Source organism: Papio anubis, chromosome 12 (assembly GCF_008728515.1).
Source record: "Papio anubis isolate 15944 chromosome 12, Panubis1.0, whole genome shotgun sequence".
Taxonomy (NCBI): domain Eukaryota; kingdom Metazoa; phylum Chordata; class Mammalia; order Primates; family Cercopithecidae; genus Papio; species Papio anubis.
In genome coordinates this window covers 92894059-92921507 of record NC_044987.1, presented here as the reverse complement: position 1 = coordinate 92921507, position 27449 = coordinate 92894059, and the positions used below count along the sequence as shown (strand labels likewise).

Below are 27449 nucleotides of genomic sequence, written 5' to 3'. Positions count from 1 at the left end.
TCATGCAAAAGATTACAGACCCTTCAAGCTCCATCCTGCATCTGAACATGGTCCTATATACCCTCTCCTAAGGTGGCCTCTTCCAGGGAAACATGATCTCTTCAATTCTATGAAGGGAAAAACTAGAAAAACAGCTGTACATCCAATGACAGAGTGAAGAGTTGTGAACTAGGAAGAAAGGAGGTGACAAAAGTCATGACGCTGGCCCTCTTGCATGTATCATTTTTCACCATCCTACCTGCAGAAGCCCACCTGACAACAATGGAAATGGGGTAGTCCGTGGTACCTTGTCTTTGAAGAAGGGTGAGGGTATCCATAGCCTGGCTTCAGCTCCCAGAAAAGCCACACTCACCTCCTCTGCTTAGCATGTTAAGTTTATTACTGAGTCTCGGGAAGGATCCCTGGGACTGCCCTCTGGCACTGTAACCTGAATTCTAAAGATGCAGCGATGTCCCCAGGACCGTCCTCCTAGTCTATGGATTGGTGGTGAAGACTAACATTTTTGTTCTGCCTTGTCCCTTGACATTAATTGAATTCTGTTCACACACACAAGGTGGTGAGAAGTGATGCAGGAAGCTCCCTCCTCTCTCCAACACTGCAGTGTCCCTGGGTTATAATGGCAGAAGAATCGCAGTAAGCAGGAGGCAGTTCCACCCTGCTGGTTTCCCATGATAAAAGGGCTTTGGGAGTCAAAGTATGTAGCCCAGCCTCATGGAGGGGGAAACCAACCAGCTCCACCACACACAAGTGAATTCAATCATCTCATGGAACATAAATTTGCTTGACGTTCAATGTCAGCCAGGTATCTCACAAAGCCCTATGTACAGAGTAGGACACAGACGGAGCTACGGAAAACCAGAAATGCTAATTTGTCCTAGCTTCAGACAGCCTTCAAGCCAGAAGCTATGCGGAAATCACGTGTTGTCCAACTCATTTTGGCAGATTAGTATAATTTTGGTCTAATCTATAACATAAATATGCCTCTTACAATCTCAGTATGGCATGTTTTATATTCCTGGATGCGGGTACAGTTAGATTCTGGTTATTACCATTATGTGTAAAAGGCTCATGTTGTAACTAAGCTGAGATGGAGATGAAATACACACTCTTTTTTTTTTTTCAGATGGAGTTTTGCTCTTGTTGCCCAAGCTAGAGTGCAATGGCGTGATCTTAGCGCACCACAACCTCTGCCTCCCAGGTGCCAGCAATTCTCCTGCCTCAGCCTCCCAAGTAGGCGTGTGCCACCACACCCGGCTAATTTTGTATTTTTAGTTGAGATGGGGTTTCTCCATGTTGGTCAGGCTGGTCTCCAACTCCTGACCTCAGGTGATCTGCCCTCAGCCTCCCAAAGTGCTGGGATTACAGGCGTGAGCCACAGTGCCCAACCGAAATACATACTCTTGGAAGAGTTTCATCTTTCACTGCTTGGGCAATTCCCAATGTACACTTCTTACCAACATCCTGCTGTGTCTGGGAAGCCGGTGCCTTTGTGTCAACTGAAACAGAACAACATGCTTTGGGGTTTAGCTCTTCAACAGACAGAGTATCTAATCAAGCTGCAGCATCAAAACAGTTGTATTGGTTTAACAAACAATAAAATCCTTTGATTTCTTTTGCTGAAGCGAGGTGTGATCATCAAGAAAGAACTAAGGCATGCGTCACCCCCGCAAGGACAATCTCCATGGCTGACACGCATTCCAATGGCTCTGGAATATGAGGGGTAGTTCGCTGTTTCATTCCTACACAGGTGGACAAAGCTCAGGTCTTCAGAGCTGGAAAAGGATTCTAAATGCCAAATCTCAGGGTTCAGGTAGGTGTATAATGGAGAAAATGCTCTAAGACTCGGATGTGAGCCTCCGTCACCCCTCTGCTGCTAGCGTGACTTTGGACAAATCCCGAAGTCTCTCTTTCCCTTGGGTGTTTTGGCAGTAAAATGAAGATAATAAAACCTTCCCTGACTACGAGCTCCCTCATAAGGCTGCTGTGATGAACCAATGAGGTGACAGACCTCGAGGAGCCCAGCAAATTGTAAGGCATTATTTAAGCACCAGGTATGACAGTTAGTTATTTCCCTCATGGAATATCATGAAGGGAGCAACGTGACCTGCAGCATGTCCTAGTCCATTTCTCTCCCAGTCACTGCAGGTGGGTGGTGCAGAGATGTGGAGGCCACAGTGGGTGGGTGGGGCTCCAGGACAGGCTTCAGTGGAGCCACTGAACGGGGGTTTGCTGGCTGCCCATCCAAAGTCCTGCAGCTTCTCCATCATGGTGGCCTCTGAAGATGTCACTCCAACCAAGCATGTGCTCCAGAGAGCCTTGCATTAGGAGCCAAGAGACTTTGTCTAAGTCAGTTCGGGCTGTTGTAACAGAACACCACAGACTGGGTGGCCTATAAATGACAGAAGTTTATTTCTCACAATTCTGGAGGCTGGGAAGTCTAAGATCAAGGTGCCAGGATGGTCAGAGGTGAGGGACCTCTTCTGGGCTGCAGGCTGCCAACGTCTTGTGTCTTCACGTGGTTAAAGAGGCAAGGAAGCTCTCTAGTGCTTCTTTTCTAAGGGCATTAATCTCATTCCTGGGGGTTTCACCCTCATGACCTAATCACCTCCCAAAGGCCCTATCTCCTAATACCATCACATTGGGGGTCAGAATTTCAGCATATAAATCTGTGGACCACAACGTTCAGAACATAGCAGACCTGATTCTACCAGCAGTTCTGCCACTTACTAACCATATGACCTTGAAAGAGTTACTTTTCATGGGTGAAAGGAGGGAGTCTGATTACATTATCTCTAAAATCTCTTTCAGGTCTCTTTAGCTTGCAGTTTTCTATGCCTTGGTTTCCTCATCTGTAAAATAATAGTCCTTCCTCCAAGGGCAGCTGTGAGAATTACAGAGCTGCTATATATAAAGCACTTGGAAGCACCGATGGCAGAATGGGCATCAGATAACCACGAGCCATCAGGTCCTGAGGCTAAAAGGAAGGGTCTCCTTCAAAATGAGGACCTGCCCTGATGTTTCTGTAGGCTCTTGCAATGGCCTCAAAAGGCAAGAGGGAACAGCAGGCGAAGCTCCCGCAGGCCTGTGCTCCTGCCCCTCTCCCCACCACTTCCATATACCTTTGCTCTCTGCGGCAGGTTTATCATGGTGTCGGGCTTGAAGTCGTTCTTGTTCTTCCTGCAGAGCACGGCAGTGATGATGATGATGATGACGGTGACCACGGCGATGGGCGCCAGCACTGCGGCGATGATCCACAGGTTATTGGGCGGGTTCTTCACCACGGCTGTGGGAAAGAGCCAGTAGGAGGGACATGACAAGCAGCCCTGGGAAGAGGAAAGCAACCCAGACATAACCCCCCACCCCAATCCCAAGTCATGGACAGAAGGATGTGGGGGGTTAAAAGGGTTTGGGGTTAGAAAGCCTCCACCTCCGCAGCCGTGTGACCTTGGGCAAGTGACTTAAGCTCCCTGAGTCTCAGTTTCCTCATCTGTAAAATGGGCTGTCACTTTGTAGTGTTTTTGGTGTGGTCTCCAGTAGCTGCTCAGTAAATGCTAGGGTTCACTACTACTGAGAGGAAGTGGAGAAAAAGATGGATCAGTAACAATTTTCCCCACAGGTGATATCCACAAGTCAAAAGAAAAGTGAAGAGGAGAAATGTGCAGATTAGAAATGTGTGCTGGAATCAGGAGGCAAAAGCCACAGAGAAATGACTCTCAATATTGTAGTGTAGTTACCCTGAGAGTGAGCAACGAGTAAAATGTAACATGAGCAGATGGATCTCCCCCAGAATAGCTGGCTGGGAGCTTGGAAATGCCTCGGTCTAGTCAAAAGCCTCAGGCTGTTCTCAGAACCAGAGTAAAGAAGAGCAACCAAAGTGATTGGCAGCAGGAAGGCCATGCTATTAAAACAGTAGGTGCCTCGGGGTGAGGGGGGCTGGGATGAATTAAATGGAAAGGGCAATAGGGTGATGGTTATGCTCTATATCATGATAGAGACTTGGGTTACATGGGTGTTTACATTTGCCAAAGCTCATCATATGATTTACTTGAGACAGAAAAAGTGTTGACAAGTTAAAAGGAGAAGTCTCTTCTCTGTGGTAGGTTTGGCCCGTAGTTTAAATTAATATATTGGCAATCTTGTTTATACATCAAACTCTTGTAAGCCTGGTTAGCATGAGTTGGTCCTCCTGATCCTGCTGAACCTGGGGGCCACTAGGCAAAACTGAGGCCCAGACCCTGCAATATGAACACCCCACCAGTAAGTGTCACATGGTGAGACCTGCCTGAGGAGCCAGTCAGTCTTCCTCTCTGATTTCAACCAAGCCCTGACATCAAGTGGTTCTTCATTAGCCAAGATCTACCTCTCATCTGGCTGCCCTTAGGCTCAGAATACTATTAGTACAGAAGAGCTTTTTCTCCACAGTTTTTATCAATCGGTGATTAATCACATTATTAACTTCTGAAAACAGCTCATTAGCTAACATGTTTCTGTTGACATTAAACACTTAATTGCTCCTGCTTTTAGCAATTCAGTATTTACACGTGAGTATTCTGTCATTAACATTTTTTAAAGCTTATAGCTTCTGTGAAAAATATCAGTATGCCTCTTTTTAGTTAGGTTATTCTATCCTGATGGAGAAAAATGTACAGTGCATCAGTGTATACCCGAAATAAATACATACTATTTTTTTTTATTAGCAAGACTGTTCAGTTTTTACCCAGTTTTATTGTTTTAGTGGAGGTGCTTCTTCTTGGTGCAGTATGTAAAATCCCCTCACCTTCATTTACATAAACTGAACAGATTTTATCTTAGATGCATCAGTAAATTAATTTAACGGTCAAAACAAGAGTAAAGTTAGGTCAACTGAAGTCATCCAAACTCAATGTCACGTTCATTGGCATAATTACCTAAAAGTACAAAGTCACGTCTAAAGGTGAAAAGGAATGAATGGTTATTTAAATTGCAAGAATTTCAATACAAGACTGATAGGAAAACCCATTCCCTCAGTGCCTACTGTGGCGCTGTGATAGGTCCTTTGTCTGTGTGTTTTTCTTATCCCCAATATGCTGATGAGGAAACTGAGACCTGGAGAGGTCAGAGGTTTCTATGAAAAGTCACTTCTCTGAAATAAACAGTTAAAGTCGGTTCCGAGTTAACACATGTGAATAAAAGTGTGTGCTTATGTGCATGTGTACACACATGTACACGTGTGTACACACACATACACGTACACACACACACACACATAATTTGTCAGAAGGAATGAAGTCAAAGAGTCCAAATAATCTAACACAAAATAAATTATTCTCATGTACAGCAAATGTTGAAAGGAGAAGGAATCCATTCAAAAGTGTTTCCAGTTTGTTTTTGTGGCCATCACCTATATGCCTCAAATATTAGAGCTCATAACTGGGGTGACTGGATGCAGGGGAGAGTCCTCCCAGGACCCAGAGGCTGGCTAGTGCTCAGTCCACATCGTTCTCCCACCAAACCCTCCCGTGGCTTCTCTTCCCACTGGGGGCCCAGCCCATAAGGCCCTAGTGACCATGGCCACTCTTCTGTGCCTCTGACCTCACGGCTACGACTCTGCTCCCTCAATGACCTCGGTGCTGGGTGTCAGACTGTCTTCTCTCTGCCTGGAACCTGGCCCCCAGATTACCTCAGGGACACTCACCTCCCTCCCTTTCTTCAGGTGGTCACTCCGGGCTTACTTCCTCACTGATTCTCTTCTTGACCCCCCAACAATTTAAAATTGCAACCACTATCTTATCAACATGTCCTAGCCCTTCCCTGCCCAACTTTTCTCCATAGCACTAATCAGCACCGAACATGTTAATTATTTATTTACTTTCCTTGATCTGCCCACCCTAGAACATAAGCTCCACGAGGGCAGGGTTTTTGTCCACTTCATTCACTGCTGTATCTCCAGTGCCCAGCACATAATAGGTGCTCAATAAATATCTGTTAAAGAAGTGAATAAGCATGAGTCCTCTTCACCAGAGGGTCAGTCTATTTCTTTAAGTGGCTTTTTTTTCTTTTTTTCTTTTCTTTTTTTTTTTTTTTTGAGACAGAATCTCACTCTGTCCCCCCCAGGTTGGAGTAATGGCACGATCTCAGCTCACTGCAACCTCCGCTCCCCAGGTTCAAGCCATACTTGTGCCTCAGCCTCCCAAGTAGCTGGGATTACAGGCACCCACCACAACGCCCAGCTAAGTTTTTTTATTTTTAGTAGAGATGGGGTTTCTCCATGTTATCCAGGCTGGTCTCAAACTCCTGACCTTGGGTGATCCACCCACCTCAGCCTCCCAAAGAGATTTGGATTATAGGTGTGAGCCACTGCGCCCAGCCAAGTGGCATTTTTTGAGATAAATGTCTGGTGGCCATGTAAAGCAAACTACTTCCCGCTCTGGAATGCTTCTCCTTGGGGCGAATTTTCCCTATTCCAACAGCTGGATAACAACTCTGAAGTGCCTCTCACTCCAGACCCTGCAAATGGACCAGATGCAAACCTCCAGCTGCTTCCATGAAGTCAAACACTGCCTCGTCACCCAGAGGTGATGGGGTGAGTCACATGGGCACAGCATGCTCCAGTCTTGGCCCTAGAATTAGTGATTTAGAAGGCTCTAGAACACACAGAATGCAGACACTCTCCCTTGGGAGAGACAAAGTATTCAACACCGTGACTCTCTATTCAAAGCCCTGACCTCAGATGAACATTGTAGGCTGATTTTGAAACTACTGGGAGAAAATGGGATTTTAAAGATCTCTGCTCTCTTCTCCTTCATTGGCCTTATCTTCATCCTTATCTGCTCCTGGGGTGGACATACTTCCCAGAGGATGTCCTCTTGCTTCCCTCTTCCATCCACTAGCTATGTTCCTTCACCAGGCACTCACATTTTCCCCAGGAATTATTATTGTTATTTTTTTTTTTGAGACGGAGTCTCGCTCTGTCGCCCAGGCTGGAGTGCAGTGGCCGGATCTTAGCTCACTGCAAGCTCCGCCTCCCGGGTTCACGCCATTCTCCTGCCTCAGCCTCCCAAGTAGCTGGGACTACAGGCACCTGCCACCTCGCCCGGCTAGTTTTTTGTACTTTTCTTAGTACGGACGGGGTTTCACCGTGTTAGCCAGGATGGTCTCGATCTCCTGACCTCGTGATCCGCCCGTCTCGGCCTCCCAAAGTGCTGGGATTACAGGCTTGAGCCACCGCGCCCGGCCTTCCCCAGGATTTTAATTCTAATCTCTATCTACAGAATTCTCAAAGTCTGTAATGTTACCTTGAATCTCTCTCCAGAGGTCTAGGCTTGAATTCCCAACACCTTTTTTAACCTTCATAGGATATCCTATCAGCACCCTTGATATCCCATCAGTGCCCCCAGTTCTGGGGCACCTGTTGAGCACATAGTAAGTGGCAGCTGAATCTCCTTTATCCATGAGGTTGGAGGACTACAGGAGAGAAATGAATAAGGAGATTGAGAACCCATATAATACAGAGAAGAGGGTGCAACTAATGAAGATGGAAAGGGGACTGGAGAGGAGAGGCATTGTTAGAAGGCAGAAGGTAATTCATTGTTTGAGCTGTGTGGAGTTTAAGGGGATAATGACATATCATGGGGGTGCCAGTGGGATATTGTCGGGTGTTGCTGGGATACCGACGGAGAGATTCAGCTGCCACTTACTATGTGCTTAACAGGGGCCCCAGGACTGCACCAAGCCCTTTACAGGCAATAATGATTTCTTTTAATCTCCTATGTAGCTCTGTTAGGGAGGTGTTTTTTATGTTACCACTTTACAGGTGGGGAAAATGAAGGTCAGAGAGACTAATTAACTTGACTCCAAGCTCCATAACTAGAAAGTGGAAGAGCAGGGCTGGGCCTGGGTTACCTTATTTCAAAGGCTCTTCTCTCAAGTGCTATGGTGTCTCCTAACCACATGCCTCTCTTGGCACCTAGCAGAGGCACTGGTGAAGGGCGGTTCCTTTGCCTTCACAAGAATTGAACCAGGAAGGAACTGGAGCTAGATCTTCCAAGATGAATGAGATGCGGCACCTGCTTTTAAAGAGCTCATGAGGGAGAGAGACAGAAAACAACTGTTATGGCCCAATGTGAGGAGGGCAATGTGGGCTCCTGGAACCAAGGGAGACGGAGGGCTGTGCCTCGGGGGCCAAGGAAGGCTTCAAGGGAGAGGGAACATGCAGGATGAAAACCCCTGCATGGCTTTAGATGTGAAGGAGAGAAACGCAGGCCACATGGCTAGAAAAGCAGCCTGAGACCAGGCTGTGCAGTCCTGAACGCTTGCTGGGCGCACCTGCTGTGAAGACAGGAGTTTGGATTTTATTCTGTGAATGACAGGAGCCAGCAAGTATTTTTTTTTAAAGTAGAGTCAATGTAAGATCAGAATTCATGTTTTATTACAATGACTCTAATTACAATGCGGAAGGCACATTAACGGGAGTCATTTTGGAAGCTACTGCCATGGTCCAAGTGGGAGAGAATGATGGGATGGAGAAAAGGAAATGGATTTGTGAGTGACTGTGGAAGACAACTGAGAGGACCAAGTGAATTGAAGGAGACAAAGGAGTGAGGCTGGAAGGGTCAGTGAGTGGCAGCCTTGGAGCCTGGCCAGACTTTGAATCTTGGCTCTCTTGAGTGATAGCTGAGCCTCCGGGCCATTTCTCACCTCCCAGACTCTCACTCCCAAAAGGCTCCATGACTCTAACCTGATACGACCTCTCTCTCCTGTCCTGGCCCCTGACCCCATCCACTGCGCCCCATCAACTGCCACCAGCAAAGTCCCTTAGCCTCACCCGGTCCTCCTGACACTTCATTCACCTCTGCTCACCATGAAGCAGCTCTCCTTCTCATGCCTGTCCCAAGTACCTCAAGGCCTGGGGTAGCCTTGAGGAGTGAAGGAAGAGAGTCTTGGCTAAAAAAGTCATTTTGAGAATAAGACTGCAGAGAGTGACCATCATAGAACTGTTACAGAACTGACAGGTCAAAGCAGCAGATGGCCAGAACAGAAGAAGTGTTAGAGAGGAAGAGATACTGAGCCAGGTGCATAAATCTCCAGTGAGTGATGGGGGCCTCTTGGGGCCCTGAGGTGACTGCAGCAAAGAACGGGGAGCTTCAAAGGACCTGGGATTGAAAAAAAGAAGTGGTATGGACACAGCCATGAGGATTAAGGAGAAGTGGAGCCCTGTCTGCCCATCTTCAGGCACTTTTTGGACAGTCTGCTCTGCCATTCTCAGTGTGTATTACCACACCTCAGCTCAGATCCACCCCACAAACCTCGATCTCAGCTGCCTACTTCATTTCACTATGCCCAAGAGAGCAGAGAGACAGCGTCTGCAAGCTTCCATCACCATGTGTCCCCTGTACGCCACTTTCCCCTCATTAGAAAGGACCAGCTGTCCCTGCAGACCCCTCCACCTGTGCACCAGATCCCACTGCCTCATTCATTGACAGATTTTGCACCTACTATTCCTGCCTCTCTCTTCTGCATCGTCAGCTTCTCCCTCTCCATGACAGCATCCCCTCAATATTCAAACACACACCAATTCAAGCTTTCTAGCTTTTGTTTGGGTTCTCAATACCTGGGATGCCATAGAGTCCCTCCAGCAACTGCCCCAGAAAATTTCCTTCCCTTTGCTGTCACTGCTTCCCCACACCTTGTTCTTCTCAGCCCATCTGCTTGCAAAACCACTCCTGCTAAGGTCACAACCTCCAACCTCTAATCTCTACCCTACCACTCCCTGCCTCTTGGGAATATACATCAACACAGCTCTCTCCCTCCCCTGAGATCTGCTGTCCTTGCTTGCTTGCTGAACCCCATGCTCTCCTCCCATCTGCCTGGCTGCTCCTGGTCAGTGTCCTCTGCTCGCTGTCACTCTTCCCACATGTGGATTCCCCAGGGCTCAGTTTCTCCCTTTTCTCTCTAGCTAAACCCACCTGGTTATTCTCACCTATTCCCTTAGCTCTAAATGTCACCTATATGTTGATGACTCCTGAGTTTGTCTTCCGAGATCCACGTGGATGTCTAGTAGACATCTCACACCTAACATGCCTACAATCAAAATCCCAGCTCCATCTCCCCTGTTCCCATTCCAACCCCACTTATCCTCTTTGACCTGCACCTTCTGCATCTCAAAAAATGGCACCACAACCAATGCTCAAGCCAGCACCTACGAGTCACCCTTGATTCCTCTGAGTCCCACTTCCTTCCCTGGCTACACACAGAATCACTATCTTGCGCCATTGACTCTGTCCCCTGAAATATCCCGAATCTGTTCACTTCTCTGAGTGTGCACTTTTAGTACCTTCAGCTCTCGCCTGGGCACCTGCAGTGGTTTTCACTCCCGTCCTCTATGATTTATTCCTCACCTGGAGAGGGGGAGAAAGAGCTGAGAACAGAATGCTCTGGAGTCCACATAAAGATGATGCGGCAAAACAGATGAAGCAAGCTGTTGAGTGGGTGAGGACGGAGCCCACAGGGAGGGAAGGGGAGAGGTGCAAAGGAAGAGAATCTTGGTTTAAAATGTCATTTTGAAAAACAAGATTGCAGAGAGTGACCATTGTCATTCCTAGACAAAGTTGTGTCTGTGAGGATGTGCTGGCCGAGCAAGACAACACAAGGTCTGGACCATCACCCTGGAAGCAAAAGTAAACTGGATGAAGACAAGAGCTGAGCAGGAGAGGAAGACCAAGAGCCAGGTGTCAGGGACTTGGAGAGCACAGACATAAGCTAGGAAAGCAAACCCACGGGAGATGACCTTTCCTGCCTTCACGCTCAGTATGCTGCCAAATACTAACATTTCTACCACCCAATCTCTCACCTTCACACCCTTTCCCCTTCCCCCACTCTCTTTATAGCTTTTGTTTGGGTTCCCAATGCCTGGGACACCATAGAGCCGCCTCACCAGTCCTGCCACTTCCTGTCTGCTCCCATCCTGGACACTGCTGACCAATTAAGTTTCCTAAAAATGGGCAGTTCCAATGATATTACTCCTTAGCTCAGAAATCTTCATCAGCACCCCACAGCTGATCAGAGTATGTACTATCTCCTTCCCTGTCATTCAAAGCCTTAGTCTCCAGATCAATACACCTTTCCAATTCCATTAACTCTTCCATGGGTGTCGGCGCCCCAGGCAACCTGAACTAGTTTTCAAGCACACCTGGTACTTTTCACCTCCATTCTTTCGCTCATGCCGCCCTCTCTTTCTGGAATATGCACACCCTCTTCTCCCTCTGCTGAAATCTTCAAGTGTCATGTAGTTAAGAACACAGGTTCAAAGTCAGACAGACAGACAGATGTAGATTAATATCCCGGCCACCTAAGCACTTCTTCTGTGATGCCAAGCAGGTTATTTCATTTTTCTGAGCCTTGGGTTCCTTTCCTGTGGTTTAGATCTGAGTAAACACTGCCCCAATGAGAATAGAAAGTGAGAAAATCTAGGTGAAGTAACTAGCATAGCAGCTGCCCCAGGGGAGGGTATTCAAAGAGACAGCTATTATTTTTAACATCCTTCCTCTGCTCACCCTTTCCAGATGCCCCTTCGAAGCAAACCCTCCCTCTGCTGACCCTGTATCACACACTGCCTTTTGCAGCACTTTCCTGTGTTAGGTGCCATTGCACCCGCATTAAGTCTCCCTGCTCCTTAAGGGCAGGAGCCAGGTCTCGCCCACTTCCATACATCCTGCAGCACTAAGCGACTTCATGTAGAACTTTATAAGTGTTTGTTGAATCAAATTATCTTTAATCCCCCTGGCATACAAAAATAAACTCAGCTACAGTGATTTTCATAGCTGTTCACTAGATTATGCTGAGGAAGAAGGGGGGTAGGACTTGGGGGCAAAGTAATATCATTGCCATCCTTCCAATATCCAAAACATATCCCTTATTGCTTGAAACAACACAGAAACATAGCTGATTGATTTAAGACCCTTCCAGAATACAAGTATGTTTAGCTCTGAGACCATTAACATGAGTTTGGGGAATCATTTTGATTTTCAGGAAACATTTAATGGCATTAAAAAGACTGAATAAAAAGACCATCCCCTTACGGTCAGCTTGCAGAAGGACAACGTGATGCAGGGTCAAGGCCATCCTTTGGGAATCAATGGTGCTCAGGATCTTGGCAGCTGCGGTCCCCAGCAAAGGCTTCCCGTTGTACAGGGTGTAGTAAGTCAGCTCCGCTGGGTCCTTCGGGCCTGGGACACGCTGCATCTTCACCATCTTTCGGAAAAAGAGAGGCCGAGTGTTTGCAGGGCATCTTGCACGGACCCTGCAATCACCCAGGTGATCAGCAGATGTTCCTCTCCCGACTGCTGAAGCCTTCTGTGGCTAGACGCCAACCTTTGCATACCTCCCTATATATAGCTTCTCAAGAAGCCTGCTCTCGCTGGAGCAGGAGACTGGGAGGAGAAAAAGGGTTTGAAAAATATGAACATCTGGAAAGAACAGTTTGCGGTTGGAGAAGAAAACACAGGATAGTGATGTCTCCCAGCATCCACAGAACTCTGGCCTCATTTGAAAATAGGCCTCTGCATTTAATTCAGGGCATGTTAGGTTATTCTCAAACAGGACTGTTAATTTCAAATATCTGTAATTGCCAGAGAGGGAGAAAAATGAACTTATATGTCTGCAATTCAAAAGATCTCTGATAAAAGCACTACTTGGAAACCCAATGTTCTTTTTCTAAAATAATGGTTTTGCTTTTTGTTCTCTAAAAGTTATACATATTCACTGTAAGAAAATTTGAAAATACGGAAAAACATCAAGAAATAAAATAAAAACAATCTGTAATCCTTCTATCACAAGCTAATTACTGTTGCCATTATAGAGTATTTGCTTCCATTCTTTGTTCTTGCCCACACAACCCTTTTCCTTACTAGTTTACAAAATTATTTATCATAGTCTATATACAGTATCTTGCAATTTTTACTTGCATCTTTAAAGGACCTTAAATATAACAAAAGCATAAACGTTTATTTTTACATGGCATTCTGATGCATATCTCATAAACTTATTTAAATGATCTTTTATTATTAAACATTTAGATTGTTACTAATTTTTTACTACTGTAATTAGCAATTGATAATCACAAATACTAAAACTTAAGTTTCAATACCTACATAGTGTTCTACTGTATGCATGCCTGGTGAATCAAACTAACCCTTGATTATTGAACATTTGGTTATCAACTTTTTGCAGTTATAATTAACAAATCATAAATAGTATTTTCCAAAGTTTATATTACAGATTATGAATTTCACAGGATATTTAAAGATATTATAAAAATGTTTATAGCAACATTGTTTATAACAGTAAAAAGACTAAAAATTAAAAAGTTGTTAATAATAGGTTGGATAATGAGCTATTGTATACTCACACAATGAAATACTATGGAGTAGTGGTGAAAATGAATGAACTATGGTTATTCATATCATTATGGATGAATACAAACGCCTGATGTTGAGTAAAAGGAACAAATCACAAAATATAAAGTTAAAAATTAAGCAAAACTACCTAATATACTATTTAGAGATACAGGCATGGGTAGTAAAATCTATACAAAAAATATGGGAATGATTTAATACAAAATTCAGATTCACTCTAAACTCAGAGTTTAGAGATTCACTCTTCCTCAGAGAAGACATGTAAAAGGCTTTTGGGATAAGGTAAGGGTAATGTTCTTACCCTTCAGGTTGTGGATTCTTATTAGTGTCCTTTAAACTCTGCATCTTTCTTATACTGTTTTGTGTGTATGCTATGCATAACAATTAAAAAATAGATATTATTACAACCCAATAGAAAATGGGGGCAAAAGAGCTGATCAGACACTTCACAAAGGAAGATGTCTGAATAACCAATAAGCACACAAAAATGCTCAATGGGGAAATTCAAATTGAAACCACCAAAGACCACTCTATACCCACCAGAATGGCTAAAGTAAGAACTGACAACACCAAGTGTTGCTGAGGAAGTGAAGCAACTGGAACACCTGTCTGCTTGGTGGGAGTGCAAATGGTGTAAACACTTTGGAGAAAGGTCTGGCAGTTTCCTATAGAACTAATGCACACCAACCCTATGAACCAGCAATTGCAGCCTATATACCTAAGATGAGTGAAAGCCATGTGGTCACCAAAGGACTTGTGGAAGAAGGTTCACAGCAGCCTTGTTTAATAGCTACAAACTGGAAAAGCCCAGGTGTACATCAACAGAAGAACAGATAAACCAAACTGTAGTATATTCATACAAGAGAATATTATTCAGCAAAAAAAAATTTGAATGAACTACTGAATAACATAACAACATGGATGAATGTCAAAACACTACACTGTGTCAAAAAAGATTTATACAAAAGAGTATGTACTGTAGGATTCCATTTATATGAAATGCTAGAATGTCAAAATCAATCTATGATTTAGAAGTATGTGAAAATGTATGTTAAGAAAATCTTATGGAAGTATTTGGAAATGATATACGTAATCAAATATAAAATAGTAACAGTATAATGTCAATTGTAAAATCTAGATAGTGATATGTGTGTTGACTATAATTTTATCAACTGTTCTACAAGTTTGAAACTGTTGGCCAGGCACAGTGGCTCGTGTCTGTAATCCCAGCACTTTCGGAGGCCAAGGTGGGTGGATCACTTGAGGTCAGGAGTTTGAGACCACTGTGACTAACATAGCAAAACCCCATCTCTACTAAAAATACAAAAATTAGCTGGGTACAGTGGCACACACCTGTACTCCCAGCTACTCAGGAGGCTGAGGCAGGAGAATCACTTGAACCTGGGAGGTGGAGGTTGCAGTGAGCCAAGCTCACACCACTGCACTCCAGCCTGGGTGATACAGCGAGACTTTATCTCAAAAAAAAAAAAAAAAAAAAAAAAAAAAAAAGGTTCATAATAAAATGTTGGGAATATATAGATATTACTTAAAAACAAGGGCTTTTTGACATTTAAACTTGGAAACCAGTATGTTGAAGAAAATTAAGGAGATGTCTTTACTTCAGGTCTTTTTAGAGCTTTGGTATGCAAATAGGCTTTGGGACTCTTCAAGAAGGGGCTTTAAAATGCAGCCTTGCCCACACCAATTTGGCCAGAGAGCCCCTTTTCCCAAGAACACTTGATAAGATCATGATATAGTACAAATTATATGTCCCCTCCAAATCTCATTTTGAATTGTGTATTCCCAATGTTGGAGGTGGGTCCTGGTGGGAGGTATCTGGGTCATGGAGGCAGCTCCCTCATGGCTTGGTGCTGTCCTCACAGTAGTGAATGAGTTCTTGTGAGATCCGGCTGTTTAATGTGTGTGGCACCTCCCCCCACCCTCTTTCTTGCTTCTGCTCCTGCCATGTGAGACCTGCTCCCCTTTCATCTTCTGCCATGCTCGAAGCTTCCTTAAGCCTTTCCAGAAGCAGATGCTAACACTATGCTTCCTGTACAGCCTGCAGAACCATGAGCCAGTTAAACCTCTTTTCTTATAAAGCACCTAGTCTCAGATATTTCTTTATAGCAATGCAAGAATGGCCTAATCACTTTCTAGACACTCTCTGGAAAACACTATCCTCACTCTTTTGTCTTTGTGTTCACCTGTGTGTCCTTGTCCTCAAGATTAATTTCTTTTCTTTTCTGAGACAGAGTCTCGCTCTGTCATCAGGCTGGAGTGCAGTGACACGATCTCGGCTCACTGCAACCTCCACCTCCTGGGTTAAGGTGATTCTCCTGCCTCAGCCTCCTGAGTAGCTGGGAGTACAGGCGCGCACCACCATGCCCAGCTAATTTTTGTATTTTTGGTAGAGATGCAGTTTCACCATGTTGGCCAGAATAGTCTCCACTTCTTGACCTCGTGATCCACCCACCTTAGCCTCCCAAAGTGCTGGGATTACAGGCGTGAGCCACTGTGCCTGGCTGAGATGAATTTCTAGGAGTCAGTCTGTGATCATCTAAAAGTTTCTTGTCTAAATTCCTCATTTTCCCTCCAGAAAAAGTCATACCCAATTGCTGTGTTTGAAAGTGCCCTTTTTGCTCCACACTCATCAATACTGGATCGTAGCATTTTACTAATCTTTGGTAGGTGAAAATGGCATCTTGTGGTAGTTAAAACTTGCCTTACTTCAGTTACAAATTAAGTTGAATATTTAAAAAATTTTAGTGGTCATATGTTTCCTCTTAGGCCTCAGTTTTCCAAATACGTTAACTAGAGAAATATCTTTAGATTCCAGACAGTTAAATCTCCATATTCATGAGGGTAGCTCATCTTTTAAAATGATCTAAGCCCAGAAGAAAGGCTTCAGGGTAGAAGCATATTGTAAGCCACATAAAGTGAATTTTTTGGGGGAAACTGGGGCATGTTATTCCTTTCCCTAGTGGAAAAGGAGGTGGGGAAAGTGTTAGTAGAATCTGGTAGAAGTTGAGTGACCATTCAAATATCTAATAGCTTCTCTCAATTTCAACTTAATAGTAAATTCTTCCTGCCAAGATTTCTTTACGGGTATGTTACAAGATGATCTACACCCTCTGTAAATTAGGGATTTGCAGAAATAAACCCCTACCTGCTTCCCTCAGACTTTCCAGGCAGCTAAAGGGGCCAAGTGCACTGAGCTCTTAGAAGAAATGAGAGAGGGCTGGATGTGGTGGCTCACACCTGTAACCCCAGCACTTTGGGAGGCCGAGGCGGGTGGATCATGAGGTCAGGAGTTTGAGACCAGCCTGACCAGCATGGCGAAATCCCGTCTCTACTAAAAATACAAAAATTAGCTGGGCACGGTGGCGCACACCTGTAATCCCAGCTATTCAGGAGGCTGAGGCAGGAGAATTGCTTGAACTCGGGAGGCAGAGGTTGCAGTGTGCCAATATTGTGCCACTGCACTCCAGCCTGGACAACAGAGCAAAACTCTGTCTCAAAAAAAAAAAAAAAAAAAAAAAAAGAGAGAGAAAGAACACCTCTCTGGGCCCTTTGGCATGCAAAATGTGTTAGATTTCTTAGGTTTACAAATAACACCAGGGTTGTAGGGTGGCCCCTTCTCCCCCTTTGGCTGATGCAAATCCCAGTTCCATTATCTGAGCACCAGTGACTTTCTTCCTGTCATTTGGAAGAGTGGAAATGATAGAGCTCACATGGAACCTACAAAGGAGAACTCACAAACCTGACATGCGAGTTTAACCATCACTTTACCTAGTGATAAGGTCATTCCAGACCACAAAGACTTTTAGAACCAAAGCAACATCCAATAGGACAAAGGGCCAAATTCACCAACTGCGAATGGAGGGACCTGGAGTCCCCATCAGGGGCATGACGATGACTCATGCAGGGAAGTGTGTTCATTAAGATGGGTTGTTTATACTTTCAAGATTGCCTGGGGACAGGATTTGCACACAGACTATGCTAATGGCTGCAATTTCCTTTAAAATGCTTACTCATAGACAGTGTGATACTATGCATGTGTGCTATGGTTCAGTTACACCCGAGATGTGGTCAAATCATCAATCAGGGGTTCACATGCCAGGGGTAGTCTGCTTGATTCCAGTTAGGAAGTCCCCATTCCGGAGGCAGCTACCAGGAGTGCTTCTCTAATTTGACATCATGCTAACAGGGCTTTGTTAACTAGCGCAACAAATTAGTTAACAAAAAGTTAGACGTGAGTTCTCAGTGGTGACAGTACAATTCAAGATAGGTAGACCTGGCTAGAATACACCAGAGAGGTTCCCATTCTTGCAGGAACTGGCTAAAGTATCCAGAGAGGTTTAGAATCTCTACTCCTGGGGATGGCTACTGCCTTGATTGGGTGCCCTCAGAAGCAGACCCTGAGAAGAGCTGAGTGCTTCTAGTTCATCTGAGAGGTGCAACGAACTGGCAGGAGGGTGAGGAGGTAATACAGGAATGGGAAGGAGCCTACAAGGGGTGCGTTATTAAGCCAGTTACTGCAGTCAATGACTAAAGCTTAATTCTGTGGGAAAGCTTTGAAAATGATCTAAAACATACATTTCAGAATTCTCCCAGCCAAGAAGTGAGAGAACCAGGTTTATTTATAACTCTGGTAATTCCCAGGCACTTCCAACCAGCATGGCATGGGCAAAGCAGGTTTTGACATCTCAAAAGTAGCCCTCTGAAAAAGATTCAGAGGCTGGCTGTTGGAACTCCAACTGGAATGCACAGAAACGGTAAGCGGATGTGGGCTGGATACAGCTAGTGTCGCTACACTCCTCCAGCCTAAATCTCTACATCGTCAGGTGTCCACTATAAGCTTGGCGGATTCTGTTTGTTGAAACTGACTACACACAGGTAACAGTATCCTGTCTCTGGAATAATGGTGCATCTGCCATTCAGAGGAATGGAGATGAAAGGGTCTAAAAGGACAGAGAGCTGGGACTTCATTGAGCTTACTGAACAAGTTGATGATGAGTCTGTCCTTGCTTACCAAGAATTTTTTGTTTCAAAAATATCTGCCAGAGTACAGATTTTATACTGAGACTTCCTTGTGTTATAACCTAGTTAGTGACAATGTTGGAAGAGCAGCAGACTCTCACCCTCCTTCATGTTTTTGATGGTTATGACCATCAATTCCCAAAACCTAACAGCAGCATTGATAAAATGGCTGTCAGTTTGCAGCATGGATGCTCCTCTGTGCACACTGACTTATTTAGTCCCAGGAAGCACACTCCCCATTCTCCACCCCCAGTTATTAGAAAACCCCAGTGGCTCTGTATACACCTACCTGCACAGTGTAGCTTCCCAGGGTGGTGGCCCGTTTAAACCGCCGGCCTTGTTGCTGGGACATCATGAATAGCTGGGCCAGGCGCTGCTCCATGACCCGGGCAAAGCTCTGGTTGTGCAGGCCCACCAGCGAATTGTCCACACCCTGTAGCACTGTGGATGCAGAAGGCAGAGGAGAGGCTCAGCAGGCAGGTTTTCTGCTGATTCAGTAAGCACAAGCACCACTGACCCTGCACAGGCCACCAAGGGTCACTGTGTCCTACCTCATGTTAGGGCCTGGCCATCCTTACCTCATTTCACCTTCACAACAGCCCCATGACAATCATTATCCACACGTTATAGATACTGAAAAGATTAAGTGACTTGTCTGAGGTCACACAGCTAGCAACCAGCAGAGTCAGGGTCCAAACCCAAGCCAGACTGTGTAACTCCAGAGCCTCGGCTCTTTGCTCTGTGAGCTGTGACATTGCTAATGTTGGTGTATTTAACTCAAACTTCACCTAAGATGATTATCTGTGTTGCTAAAAGTCCACATGGGAACACAGCACAGCTGTAGGTATGGTTAATGGGTATTTTTGCTGGTTTCCACTCAAGGTCTGGCTCAGAGCTATTCCTGTTTTCTTCTGGCTTGTCAACAGCTTTGCTGAGGAATCTGAGCTCCATCCTGCAACTCAATCCCTTATATCTGGGCAGACTACCCTGTGCAGTGTCCTCATCTCTGCCTCCTCTGTGGAGTCCTTTGAATGCCCACCCTAAAGCTACCCAGACCCCTCAGATGCTCTCTCATTCAAGAAGAGGATGGCTGAATGGAAAGAGTGGGCCATCTCTTATGGCACTTGTCAATTCAGGGACCTCAGGCAAGCCACTGGCCCTGAGTCCAAGTCCTTCTCTGTAAAAAGGCAGTAAGAAAGTATACATTGGAGGGGTGGCCTGCCCCTCCACACCTGTGGGCCTTTCTCGTCCCACTCTTTTCAGGTGGGATGAGAGACTGAGAAAAGAAAGAGATACAGAGACGAAGTATAGAGAAAGAAAAGTGGGCCCAAGGGACCAATGCTCAGCTACCGAGGACACGCTCCAGCACTGGTCTCTGAGTTACCTCAGTATTTATTGATCATTATCTCTACCACCTCAGAGAGGGGGATGTGGCAGGACAATAGGGTAATAGTGGGGGGAGGGTCAGCAGGAAAACATGTAAACAAAGGTCTCTGTGTCATACACAAGGTTAAGAAAAGGTGCCGTGCTTTGATGTGCATGTACATAAACATCTCGGTGCATTAAAGAGCAGTATTGCCACCAGCATGTGTCACCTCCAGCCTTAAGGCGGTTTTCTCCTATCTCAGTAAATAGAACATACAATTGGGTTTTACACCGAGACATTCCATTGCCCAGAGACTAGCAGGAGACAGATGCCTTCCTCTTATCACAACTGCAAAGAGGCCTTCCTCTTTTATTAATCCTCCTCAGCACAGACCCTTTACGGGTGTCAGGCTGGGGATGGTCAGGTCCCAGGAGGCCATATCTCAGGCTATCACAGGGGGAGAAACCTTGGACAATACCTGGTTTTCCTAGGCAGAGGTCCCTGTGGCCTTCCGCAGTGTACTGTGTCCCTGGGTACTTGAGATTAGAGAATGGTGATGACTTTTAACAAGCATACTGCCTTCAAGCACTTTTTTAACAAAGCACATTCTGCATAGCCCTAAATCCATTAAACCTTGAGTCAACACAGCACATGTCTCTGAGAGCACAGCGTTGAGGCTAGGATTACAGATTAACAGCATCTCAAGGCAGAAGAATTTTTCTTAGTACAGAACAAAATGGAGTCTCTTATGTCTACTTTCTACATAGACACAGTAACAGTTTGCTCTTTCTTTTCCCCACATACATCACAGCCAACATAAGCCCAATGAGTTCTAGGGTTTAAATGAGACAGGATATGTAAAGCGGCTTAGAACATTGCCTGCTGTGAGGAAGGTAAAGAGGACACCCTTCTTCCCCATCCTTTCTCCACCATTAGGCTTCATCTATAGCCAGGGTATCCGTGGTCAACAGGTACAGCATGAATGATGGTTTCAGCCATGGCCAATGCAGGGAGGACGGTTTTCAGGACCACTAGGGCTGTTCTAGGACTGCTGTGTTCACTTACTATCAGGGCGACTCCCTTTTTCTGTCTACCCCCAAAGTCCAGTTCTTGTTCCACATCCTTTGGGAAACATACTTCACCCCAAATACACAAAGGCTGCCTTCAAACATAGTCATGTTTAAAATTAAAAATGTGAAAAACAAATCTCATTTTCTTAAAGAGACCAAAACTTGCAAGGGTTGGGAAGATGAGATTTTTCATTTAATAGAGTTTGTTCTACCAGAGCCCATCCAAGGATCAACATTACCATCCACCTACTAGGATATGGAAATAGCTTGGATGTGAAGAACGTTATGGCATCCAGTACAACAGGGGGCTACCAGCAGCCAACACTAATGATCACATTCCATACAAGCCCAGATAACCGTATAGAGAATGTTTAAATAGATCAAGCGAGAAAGAAACCCCACAGCTAGGTCTCTGAAATTACTTCTTTGAAGCCATGAATGCCAAATAATCCCCCTGGAGGGTATAAAGCAGTTCTTTTTCTCTTTCTAGGGCCCTGGTGAGACATTCCCAGCTCATGCATCAGCCAAATTCCTACAAATTCATAAAACAAAGAGTTGTGCTGTTCCCACTGTGTCAGGTCCCAGAGGACCCCCGGAGTCCCTCATGACACAGCTATCAGATCACGGAAGGGCTGGCCCACCTCTTGTCCCCAGACAGAAAAGCCCACGTACTTGCTAGTTCAAAGATGGCCCCTCTAGCAAAATAATAGATCAAATGACCGAAATATTACTTCTAAGTTGTCCTCTCCTGACCACTGGCCAAGAGTGAGAGAGGGGACACAGGACAGTCAAGAGGTGTCATCGAGGATTATTTCATGGGAATCTTGGTGATGCTTCAAAGGCAGACATCAAATAAAGGGAATAGTCAAAAGCCTCCAGGGGACAAAAAAGTTCTGGAAATAGCAGTGGTGGTTGTACAATATTGTGGATATACTTGATCCCACTGAATTGCACACTTAAAAATGTTCAAAATGGTAACTTTTTTGTGAGTTATATTTTACAATAAAATTTTCTTTTTTCTTTTGAGGTAGGGTTTCTCTCTGTTGCCCAGGCTGGAATGCAGTGACAGGATCACGACTCTGCAGCTTCGACCTCCTGAGCTCAAGCAATCCTCCAGCCTCAGCCTCCAAGTAGCCTGGACTACAGGCACGAGCCACTACACCGGCTATTTTTTGTTTTTGTAGAGATGAGGTCTCACTATGTTGCCCAGACTGGTCTCAAACTCCTGGACTCAAGCAATCCTCCCATCTCAGCCTCCCAAAGTGCTGCGATTACAGGTGTGAGCCAACACACCCAGCCAATAAAAATTTTTTTGAAAAAAAAAAAAAAAGCCTCCAAGGAAGTAGCGGAGGCTGTGGGAATCTCCCACAGAGTTACAGGGGATCAACTGGACAATCTCCACAGCTTCGTCACCACTCTTTGCAAAGAGAATGTGTCCTTCTTAGGGGGCAGCTGGGGAAGAGCTGGAGTTGGAGGCAGGGCCCTGAGTCTGCCTCCTGGCTTCCCCTTCCTGAGTATTCTCAGGCAAGTTGCTGAGTTTCTCTATGCCTCAGTTCCTCATCTGAAAACACAGGCATCACAATCTACTACTGATCGTGTCTTTGTTAAGAAAAGATAATTCAATAAAAAATGCTGCTAGCCTGGTGCGATCATGAAGGCCTCGATGGAACAGCAATAAATGGTAGCTGCTGTTGTTACAATGTGCCCCTTCTTTGCTAAACACAGAGGAAGAAAACACCTGTAAGGCATGGAAATGTGTCCCAGGACATGGCTCCTCCCCTTTTCCCTGAAAAATGTGGCAGGCTCAGGCTCCTCAGCCCTCCCTGTCCACCTGGAAGGCAGCAGAAAGGGACATGTACCCCTCTCTCTCGCAGAGACACAGAAACCACAGAACCACAGAAGTTCAGACCTGGCGCAGATAACCAGGAAGACACCAGCCCCGCAGCACATCAGTCAGGGCCCTGGCCCCCCAGTGACTCAGCTTAGAGGAGTTGGGCACGTCCCCAGCTGTGTTCAAAGGAGCTTTGTCCAGAAGATTCAATGACTTTCACATCACTGTTCTCTTATTACTTCTTTATTCACAATCACACTGGGCTCTACAATTCAAGTGATGGGGCCTGGTTCAGCCTTCTGTACTCAGGCTAAGTTGTTTTATTTGTGGTTGGATCCTACACATTTAGCACTGAAAGAATCTTAATGTTCAGCTAATACTTCTCCCTCCTCCCAAAAAAGGAGAATGTGAAGTCCACATGGCCCGAGTGGCTTGAGCTCAAGGACACACTAGGTTAGAAAAAGGGAGAGCTGAGACCAGAAGAAATTTTTCCGTTGCTGGGTCGGGGATATTTTGCCTCTGGCGGGTGAAATAAAGGCAGACGGATAAGCCTGAAATGGGCTCTCCCCTCTGTCTGGCAGCAATATTGAATCTGCACATTTCTATCTTGCCTCATATATACAAACTTCACCGCAGGACCCCTCAGTGGCAGGGTAGCCTCTGGGTTCTCTGTAAAGAGACCTCAGGAGTCACTTTCAGCCAATGATTTTTCCATCGAGAAGGGACCCACCCTCTGAGGCAGGAGAAGTATGTACAGTTTGCAAAAACCTATTTAATATAAGTTTAGTTGGAAAACAGATGAAAACATGTCAGGCTTTTATAATACAAACTACAGAAAAGAGAATTGGCTCCAAATCCTCTTGGCTGTTAGAAATGAGCAGAAGACAGAAAGCCTGTGATGAGTGTCTGGGGGTAAGGGCTGAACAAAGCCTCATAGGTCCCCATCCCCTACCCTTTTGGTAAATTATGGGGCAGGTTGGTTGGTGGCTACCCAGAGGTTCAGAAGGTGGTCACAGTTGTCAAAGGGAAGGCAGGACGATCATCCTGAGACCTGGTTCCAGCCCTTCCCATGCACTAACCAACTGATCCAGCTAGCCCTAAACACAGTGATGGAAGCCACTGTTTATTCTGAACACCAACAGCAATAACAAATAAGGGTTTCATAAGTGAGTGGGCAGAGGGCTAAGTCTGAGGAGAGTCCTGAAAACAAGACATGGAATGGAGATTTTGATTAAGGTTATGTTACCAAAATAGAGGCAGGGCAAGACACGGGTAGATGAAGAAAGGATGACATAAGAGGTTGTCAAGGACAGCCTGTGGTGATGGGTGAATGCGTTATCAATTAAAGTTAATAGAAGGGAGGAATATCTCCACCTTAAAAAAACATCATTCCTTGTAAAGAAAACATGATTTTGAAAATGTTACATAAGCCGCTAGCTCCAAAAATGTGTTGCTGGGTTAGCACTGTTTTCTCTCTTAGGCACAAACTCTGGTGAGCTGGTTTTTTTGCTTGCCTTCTTAGCAGGTAAAATGATTTCTACATACCGATGGCTCTGCAACGGGGGGAAAGAAATGCAATGTTCTGCAATTTAGAAGAGTTCTTGAGCAGGCTTCATCCAGCAGGGGTGTACAGTCCTTAGTATTTCAGGCAGCAGTCCATCTGCTGCTTGCTTGGGACTGCAAGTGAGAGAGGGGATGGGAGAGGACAGAGGGGAGGTTTGGGACCAGGTTGCTCACCCAGGCACATCTTCCATGACGTGCAGGATCTTCCTCCATCCTGTTACAGGCTGACATGTGTTCCCCCAATTCCAATTCCTTTTTTTTGTTTTGAGACAGTCTCACTCGGTCGCCCAGGCTGGAGTGCAGTGGCACTATCTTGACTCACTACAACCTCCGCCTCCTGGTTTCAAGTGATTCTCCTGCCTCTCAGCCTCCCAAGTAGCTCGGATCACAGGCACCCGCCACCACACTGGGCTAATTTTTGTGTGTGTGTATCTTTAGTATATATGTTGGTCAGGCTGGTTTTGAACTCCTGACCTCAAGCAATTCACCCGCCTCAGCCTCCCAAAGTTCTGGGATTACAGGGGTGAGCCACTGCACCCAGTCTGTCCCCCCAAATTCCTCTGTTGAAGCCCTAACCCCAAGTACCTCAGAATGTGACTGTATTTGGAGATAGATCCTTTAAAGAGGTAATGAAGTCAGGCGGGTGTGTTGACTCACGCCTGTAGTCCCAGCACTTTGGGAGGCCAAGGCGGGCAGATCGCCTGAGGTCAGGAGTTTGAGACCAGCCTGGCCAACATGGTGAAACCCCATCTCTACTAAAAATACAAAAAAAAAATTAGCCGGGTGTGGTGGTGTGTGCCTGTAATCCCAGCTACTTGGGAGGCTGAGGCAGGAGAATCGCTTGAACCTGGGAGGTGGAGGTTGCAGGGAGCCAAGACCACACCATTATACTCCAGCCTGAGCCACGAGAACAAAACTCTGCCTCAATTAAAAAAAAAAAAAGAAAAAAAGAAAAAAAAAAGGAAATGAAGCGAAAATGAGGTCATATTGGGGAGCCCTAATTCAATATGATGTTGTCCTTATAAAAAGAGATTAGAATAGAGACAGACCCAGAGGGAAGGGCATGTGAAGACACAGGGGGAAGATGACCATCTCTAAACCAAGGAGAGAGGTCTCCGGAGAAGCCAATCCTGTAACACCTTGGCTTTAGACTTCTAGTCTCCAGGATTGAGAGCAGATAAATGTCTGTTGTTGAAGCCACCCAGTCTGTGGCACTTGGTTATAGCAGTGCCAGTAGACCTCATATACTTCTCCTCCTGTTCCTTTCCTTCCTGGCTAGGCTGGCCACTTTTCCTCCTACAAACATCTGTTCTTCAGCTCTCAATCCTTGTTTCTCCAATCCCCAAAACTACTGTGTGGCTTTTGAAAAACACAAAGAAGAACTTTTTTGCTGTTCCATAAAGATCCACAGGAAAATGTCAAGGAACAAAAGAGAAAACGCTGCCAGAAGAACCCCCTTCTACTTCCAAACACCCTCACTGTCAAGACATGCCAGGATTGGTGTGGGTGCGTGTCGTGCCAGGGTGGAGAGGCAAGTGCATGCCCGGCCTTCCTCTAACTTTAATTTGGGTTTTATAGGGCAGTCCAAAAAGGCTTTCCATTTATAAACTGATAACTATTCACTACAAACTGGTGCCCTAGACCTTCTTCAGTTAACACTGTAACTTCTGATAGGGTCACTTTTTGCAAAGAGGAGGCCACTGAGTGAGGACTTGAAAGCTGTTTTGAATTTTTAGCTAATATTCATCTTCAGTGTGATGTTCTTTTCTTATCTCAGCTTATCCCATTCACTTCTGGTCCTGTAGAAGTAACTCCCTGACTTAAAAGACAGGAGCAAAGAAAAGTGCCAATCTGATTAATGAATGGTCTACAGTTTTAAAAAAATAAACAAATCTGAGAGCATGAAGAAGGGAAATAACAAAATAAGAGATTACCTGTGATTACCCAATAGTCTCTGGTTGTTTCTGATATGTCAAGGTTGGGATATTCCAGTGCTAAAACAAATAAGAAACATACCCAATTACTTTTATAGGTTTGATTTGTTTCATTTTATTTAGTTAGTTATATTTGAGATGGGATCTTGATATGTTGCCCAGGCTGTTCTTGAACTCCTGGGCTCAGGTGGTCCTTGCACCTAAGCCTCCCGAGTAGCTGGACTATAAGCATGCGTTATGGCACCTGGCTTATTTGAAATTTCGTTAAGGAAAACAGATATAAATGACAAAAGAGCAAGCGGCTAAATCCTGCTTTGTGATTCTTAGGGATTCCAGGACATATGAACCAAAACTATCTCACTGTTTAGAAAACCAAAAGACTCAATAAAGGTCCAACTTGTAGATGAAGAGTTTTCTAGGGTTTGTGAGTTTCTGCCCTTTCCGTTTTTTCATCAAAATCTTCTGTTCCAACAGAACACCTTCTTTATCAAGACCCACAGCAGGAACCCGTCTTTGCTGTGGCTTTCTCTTAAAAAATCATCGGACTACCACTAACATTGTTAGGAATGATTATCTCGGATTTTTCCAATGTCAAGGACTTAAGTTTAGTAGCCAAATGCTTGTAACAAAAGGCCCATATTTCTTTACAAGTATGGGGCCTACTGGAGTTGATATATGCAAAGGGATTGGTACACTGCCTCCTCGCATATGGTTAGTGCTCAATAAATCGTAGTTGTTTTCAGAAATAAAAGGATGATGGAAAATGCTGACATGTGACATAATGCCACCTTTTATGACATCATCTTTTCCCTAAAATCCAGAGTCATCTTTCCTTATTATGTGGACCTTTACAAAAGTTTGCCATTAAACAAACATTTGAAAAAAATTCTGAGTGGCTGCCATGTGCTAAGTACATTCATACACATTATCTTGTCTATTTACAGTGTCAAAAACAACTCCAGAAAGAAATTATGGGACAATTGTGCTAATATGTATTAAAAAATAAACTTGCCCAGCGACCTTGTGAAAGGTAAGAATGTTTAAATTTAGGAGTATAAACCTTTCCATCCTTTGGCTACCAAATAAACATTTGGATACAAAATGTAGCCTGTTGCATCTCTGAAGTCTATGCCTATTGCATGGTAATGAGGATTATGTAACTGAAACATTAGAAAAAGATGAGGCCACAAGACTACAGGGACCTCAGCAACTGAAGTCACACCATGGACTGCAAATGAGTTACATTATGATATC

General features: G+C 45.0%; 1 protein-coding gene across 4 annotated transcripts in view; it reads right to left on the bottom strand.

The window, feature by feature from the left end:
* Nucleotides 1-27449, bottom strand: part of KIAA1549L (KIAA1549 like) — a 297801-nt gene that overhangs the window by 79393 nt on the left and 190959 nt on the right. For all 4 annotated transcript variants that reach the window (XM_021925928.2, XM_009186337.3, XM_003910061.5 and 1 more), the window contains 4 exons: nucleotides 26196-26255; nucleotides 18721-18872; nucleotides 12057-12228; nucleotides 3120-3283 (listed from right to left, as the gene is read on the bottom strand). In XM_021925928.2, the coding sequence (XP_021781620.2) occupies nucleotides 3120-3283; nucleotides 12057-12228; nucleotides 18721-18872; nucleotides 26196-26255 (548 nt within the window). The remainder of the gene's footprint in view (nucleotides 1-3119; nucleotides 3284-12056; nucleotides 12229-18720; nucleotides 18873-26195; nucleotides 26256-27449) is intronic.